The sequence below is a fragment of the Cucurbita maxima genome, unplaced genomic scaffold, assembly GCF_002738345.1.
Source record: "Cucurbita maxima cultivar Rimu unplaced genomic scaffold, Cmax_1.0 Cma_Scf00022, whole genome shotgun sequence".
NCBI lineage: Eukaryota > Viridiplantae > Streptophyta > Magnoliopsida > Cucurbitales > Cucurbitaceae > Cucurbita > Cucurbita maxima.
The window spans coordinates 3,161,063-3,167,248 of record NW_019272038.1 but is presented as its reverse complement, the minus strand read 5'-3'; the positions used below and the strand labels follow the sequence as shown (position 1 = coordinate 3,167,248).

Genomic DNA, 6,186 nt, shown 5'->3' with positions numbered 1-6,186 from the left:
TTTTTTTTTTTTAAAAAAAAAAAAAAAAAAAAAAAACATTTTTAGATATTACATTTGAACAGACCCTAACCTTTTCAGCAAAGACACGCAGTGCTACTTCAGTTGATTCACCAATTTTTTCGTAGTTCCCCTTATCTGGATTATACTGCAAAGTAGACTCGTTGCAGAGGGCAGAGCCCATTGCCATGTGTAGAATACAAGGCAATTGAGCTGGAAACTCAAGCTACAGAAATCAAACATTTGAACCAGGCTAAAGTTAATCAAACAAATGAATGAAAAATTCATAAAGAAGCCTCGACAAAGTTAAAATTGTATAAAAAAGAAAAGGTCTTCCAATTTTGACCACATGCTTGGCTACTTAAAAGGAAAAATAGAGGGCCATGCCAGTAGGACAAAGCTCTTAAACCATGTAGAAAGAGGTGCTACATTAAAATAATCAATAAGACAAGTTTATTTAGCTTTTGAATTTGTCAGAGAGTTTAAAACTACCATTATAAGTTTTAGCAGATTATAACCAGAGTGCAAGTTGCTGAGGATGTTGATTGAGACGGTAAATAAAGTTGGATTCATAAATGATTAATTCACTAAAAACATCACGATAGAAAACAAAAAAAGAGTCGGTAGTTTCAACAACCCATTTCCAATCTAAGTTACAAGAGAGGGAGAGATGCAATGCGTATATTTCATAAGCTACACAAAAGTACAATTACCTGTACTCCAGTGCTGTCAAAAATAGTACCATCAGGAGCGTATGTTGTACCGCTGACATTGTACTCAGAAAGTTGTGGACCATGCAAAACAGAATGGACCACACAAATCTGAACAGAAACAGTAACAAAGAAAAAAAAATTTCAATATTTTAGACAAACCAAAAAAATAAAAAACAGAGAAAATCACATGACACTCAAGTTAAACCAAATCGCATTTTTAAACCTCATATTTCATAAGAGCATCACCTTTGAGACGGACATCATATTCGTAGTCAAAGTTCCAGTCTTGTCACTACATATAACAGTAGTGCAGCCTAAAGTCTCAACAGATGGCAAAGACCTCACAATTGCATTCAGGCGTGCCATTCTTTTGGTGCCAAGAGCCAAACACCTATAAGTAGTACATGAAAACTATGAGCATCTTCAGACAAGATAAAAGTTGGCCCAGTAAGAAGTCAAATTAGGCAATCATGATATTGAGAATGAAGCAGAGTAATTACTATAAAGTTGAATGAATGAAAGCTACAACCTGAAAAAACATTAATATGGAAAAATGATGCTAAGCAATACATGGCATACTTAATGCATATGAACCTTGCACCATGGCCAAGGACAGGAGAGGTATTGTGTATTTAGAACATTAGCTTCATAGGCATTCAAATGGTCAACTATATCTTAAGCTTCCATTTATAAAAAGTTAGTAAATGAGAATAAAATGCTAGATTACATATTGCAGAAATGATTATGGTTATGTACGACAAAAAGTAGTTTTATCACCACTATATTCTAGATTGTCGCAATTTCCTGTTGTCACTTAGTCTGCAACTATTGCCTTAGAAGGGGTTTCCACACTTGTCTACTTTTATACAGTGATCTGATATTCTTAATTTCTCATGCACCAAGTGAAAGGTGGAAATCTTTATCTGCTACAAAAGCTTAAATAAATCACTTACGTTGTGACAACGGCAGGTAGTCCTTCAGGAATCGCTGCAACAGCAAGAGCAACTGCAATCTAAGTTGGGAGATAAGCAGGTGCAACGTCGTTGACCATGAAAGGGATATTCAGTCAGTACGACTAGAAGATAGTGCAAATTGTTGTAAACAAACATTATGAAAAGAAAACTTCAACAAACAAAGTTAGTTATCAAAAATCCTAACCATTCCCAGCACCCCTAAACATTATAACTTGCAAATTTGACGTTTCACATGTGATCACAAAGTTTTAATAAAAAATTTTGAACTTTACATAACTCCGATAACAGTTAGTAGCTTGAAATTATTACATCATATTCCCGTGCTATATAAAAAAAAAATAATGAAGAAAGCTCTGGCCTTCTGAGTCTTCTGATATGTTGTCTAGCAAATTTTTCTTCAACCGCTTACTTCCCCATCTCAACCTTCCACAGCCTTCCTTTTCAAGCTTTTAAGCGTCAAAATCCCAAAAATGTTAGTGCTTAACATCTTAGACTTTATTTATAGGTGTTCCTTCATCCTCCAAATTCCCAGAAATGGCACGACAGAGAGGACAAGTCGAATGGGTCAAAAGCCAAGTGTCGATAAATTCCATATGAAAAGCATGGCTGCATTTGGTCAAGAATTGGGGCTTATAGAAGAAAGGAAGGGAAGGGAAGGGGAGAGGAGAGACGAAGAGGAAAAGGGAAAAAGAAGAAGATGAAAAGGCAAGAGGAATGGCACCAGTGGCGGTGACGACGGATGGGAGGAGGATGAAGAAAGAAGAAGGGAGAAAAGAGAGAAAAAGATAAATATGTTTTTAATAAAAAAATGTCACTCATCTTTCTGTTAGCTAATTAACGGAACAGCTCATTGAATAACCAAAATGCTACCAAATGCAAACTTAAGGGATAAAATGGTTGAGTTTAAAAACTAAGGACCCAAATACAACCAAATCCAAACTTTAGGGACCGAAAGTGTACTTTTTTCTAACATTTTTATAGTCATCCCCCAATAAATTTTGTGGGTGACCTAAGAAATGTATGCCAAGGGTGTCTACAATCATAGCAGTACGATCTCATCATACATTTTTACATTTTCTTTGTTTCACTTCCGTCTTTATTATGTAAAAGGAGAACTTGTCTCTGACTTCACCTTTCCTTATTCACGACTCTCTCTATCTGTTTTGCGCATTAAATTTAAAGGGATCTTGCGTTACTTTTTATTTTTTTAATGCTTTTCCCATTTTCTGCTATTTATAAAATCCATTTCCTTACATTGTATGCATCCATGTAGGGACATCCCTATCGAAGTCTAGTTTAGCATAAAGGGCGCCACAGAATTCAATTTAAGAACAACTAAATAACAAATCCTTTCAAAAGAAAATTACCTTGAAGTAGTGTATTGCACCACTCAAAATCCCACCATGAGAAGGATCACGAAAGTGACCAATGTTCACTATCCATACAAGTGCACAAATTCCAGCAATAACCTGATTACAAATGAATAAAAAGTTAAAGATCAGACCAAAAGTAGATGTAGAATATCAACAAACAAAAGTGAGCTTTGAGAAGTGGACTTCAGAAATTACTCCTGATTATTCAATGATTTAATCTGCAGTTGATGAACCAATCATCTAGATTGAATGTAAAAGATGGCTTCTGAGAGAAGTTTGATATGGATCGCAATAGATATATGATAGACAAGAGGCATATCTAACTCTCACGAATTAAAGCCAAACCTGGACCCAGCTTGAACTAAATATAATATAATATAATATATATATATATATATTGTTTTCACCAGAAGTCAATCTCGCATGTGCACATTAATTCTCTCATGTAAAACCTAAGAATATCCAAATGTCTAAATAATGAAATTAATGAAGCTAGTAGACCCAAGGACTGAAAAGAGGATCAAAGACTTAATGTGCACTTTGCATCACCTTGGCCAGAAAAGTACCAAACTCATCTAGCTTCTTTTTCAATGGTGTCACCTCCTGCAATTGAAAATAGATTTGAAATAATGAAATTAAGACAGTAAACTGGTGGAGAAAAAGAAAGGTTCGATGTCATTTCAGATGCAACTGGTGCAAAATTAGATCACAGGAGTTAGATAAGTCAAAAGTATATATAGTTTCACAGTTCCAGATAGAGACATTAGAGATTGATTTACAAGGAAGAGCCATATCCCAGGTTAGAAGCTTCCCTAAATCTCATGATAATGCACTAATAATTTTATTTAAAAAAAGTTTCCTCTTTTACTTTATCAACGAGTGATTATGTACATTATTTCTTTTAGTAACTAAATCTAATATGATATAATTGGATTGATTTGACTCGAGGAACTTAATGAAAACAAGGTATGAGATATAGAAAAGCTTCTAACTTCTTAATGGAACAAATAAATAGGACGGTTGATGCACTCAAGTTTCCAAATAAATGCCTCAATTTGTGATTGGCTCAAAAAGAAATTCAGGCTTTGTTTTATAGGAAGAAAATAACCTAAACCTAAGGCTAATTACCTCATCGAAAGGTAAAAGAAGCTATTTACCGAAGGTAAAAGCTTGTACAAGAAAGTAACAAATTAAAATATAAGAAACGGAATAAAACAAATAACCATACACGGTTATAGAAAAGATCAAGAACAAATAAAGAAGCCCCAAATCCTAAATCAATGGTCTTTTTGGTTTTTGGTTTGTGGCTTCGATTTTTTTTTTTTTTTTTTTTAATCAAAATAAGTGGTTACAAAGAAGTATGGCATGGAATACTAGGAACTACTGTCTTTAAAAAAATTTAGTAGTAAACATAATTATTTATCATAAAAACTTGAAGAGCCTTATTTTAACTCCATTATCATTTTGATGGATTAGACACTCGCGATTCCAACATTTTCTCCAGTAACAGGAAGGCAACTTATTTAAAAAATGAAAAGAATGAACAAAAGAGAGAGTGAGAGAGAGATACTACTTAGTGGCACTTACATCATCCGTTTGCAATATAGAATCTCGTATATTGCCCATAGCAGTATTTGCACCAACTCCTACCACAACAGCACGTGCCCTGCCAGCAACAACCACGGTGCCCTGATAGTAACAAAAGCATAGAAAACTTACAAATCCTAGTAAAGGATGAAAATCATTAATATAAAAACATGTCCAAGAACAGAGCTCCACACAATCATTGACCATGTTGAGAAAAGTTACTGAAATACTAAAATTTCATAATGCACCAAAACAGTCAACTTGAAAGAACAGATGAAAACAATTTTAAATTGTGTGTTGCGAAGTTTCTCTCTTCTTAAAAGTCTCAAACATACTTACTTCCCATTATAATCAATCTGAAGATTGAGATTACAAATATAATCAAAGAAATGTCAAGAGGATATTCAAATTTTTGGTATTTGATTATAGCAGAAATGCCATCAATTTTTGGTGTTGGAAAGGGTACGAAGAGATCTATCTAAGGTTGATTACTTCTTTCCTTTAGTTACCTCAATTTTTTATATTGATCAACGAGAAGAGTCTTGAAAAGTTGTAGAAAGAAGAAATATACTAGATGGGAAATGGAGGTAAAAGCTCCTTTTGAGATTATTGATGGATTGCCTCTTGATAGGCGGGAAGACAAAAGAGTCAGGAAGCCTGATTGGAAGTGGTTAGGGAACTTAAAATTAAGCTTTGATACGGAAACAACCCTATGAATGCCTATTAGAAGACAAAAGACCTCAAAGAATGTGAATGTTTTCATGCAGCAGGTATTAACACATCCAACTACAAAGGACATTCCCCAAGTTTGCTCTAAGCTTTGTGATTCATGAAAGCTAAGGGTGGACAAATTGCATCTTTCCTTCCATGGTTCGTACTGCCAGAAATGTTGCTGTGTTGGTTGCTCATGGGTGTTGGCAAATATTCTAAAGACAATAGTATAAAATATCTTTGTGGTCGTTGATTTACATGTAGAGCCAACATGTTGTGGATCAATGCTATGGAAGCAAATCACTTGAGGACTTCGGTAACAAAGAAACCAAAGGATTTTTTAAGGAAAGGGTGGAGATCTGACTTGATATCAGGCTTCTTCTTGGCGCTTTATCCAAGTCTCCTAGCAATTATAGTCCCAATATAATTAATACTAATTCGAATGTTCTGTTTAAGCTCCCCTAAAGTGATTTATTTTTAGGTTTTTTGTGCTAACTTCATGTTTTTGTTTCAAAAAGAAATAGAAACAGAAACAAAATATGTTCAATCTCCAATGATTTCACCTATTTTCAAATTTAAACAATAAAATTCTTACAGAAAAAAGAATATTTGTCTTGTCTTGATATACAGCATTTACTGCTCTTGTGGCCTCCAGCTCTTTTTCAACAGAGCAGCTCTCACCTATCATCATCAACAAACACATACAATACAACATATCACTGATTATATTTCTTTAAGGAAAAAAGAAACAATTAGAAAGGGAGAAATTAAAAAAAAAAAAAAAAAAAAAAAAAAAAAAAAAAAAAAAAAAAAAAAAAAAAAAAAAAAAAA

At 33.8% G+C, this 6,186-nt stretch overlaps 1 protein-coding gene across 1 annotated transcript in view; it reads right to left on the bottom strand.

The window, feature by feature from the left end:
* LOC111496395 (calcium-transporting ATPase 3, endoplasmic reticulum-type) overlaps positions 1-6,186 on the bottom strand; it is a 26,917-nt gene that overhangs the window by 9,422 nt on the left and 11,309 nt on the right. Inside the window, exons 10-17 of the mRNA XM_023146807.1 lie at positions 5,951-6,036; positions 4,645-4,746; positions 3,607-3,660; positions 3,052-3,153; positions 1,664-1,722; positions 957-1,101; positions 711-818; positions 71-223 (exon numbers count right to left, since the gene is read on the bottom strand). Coding sequence (XP_023002575.1) covers positions 71-223; positions 711-818; positions 957-1,101; positions 1,664-1,722; positions 3,052-3,153; positions 3,607-3,660; positions 4,645-4,746; positions 5,951-6,036 — 809 coding nt within the window. The remainder of the gene's footprint in view (positions 1-70; positions 224-710; positions 819-956; positions 1,102-1,663; positions 1,723-3,051; positions 3,154-3,606; positions 3,661-4,644; positions 4,747-5,950; positions 6,037-6,186) is intronic.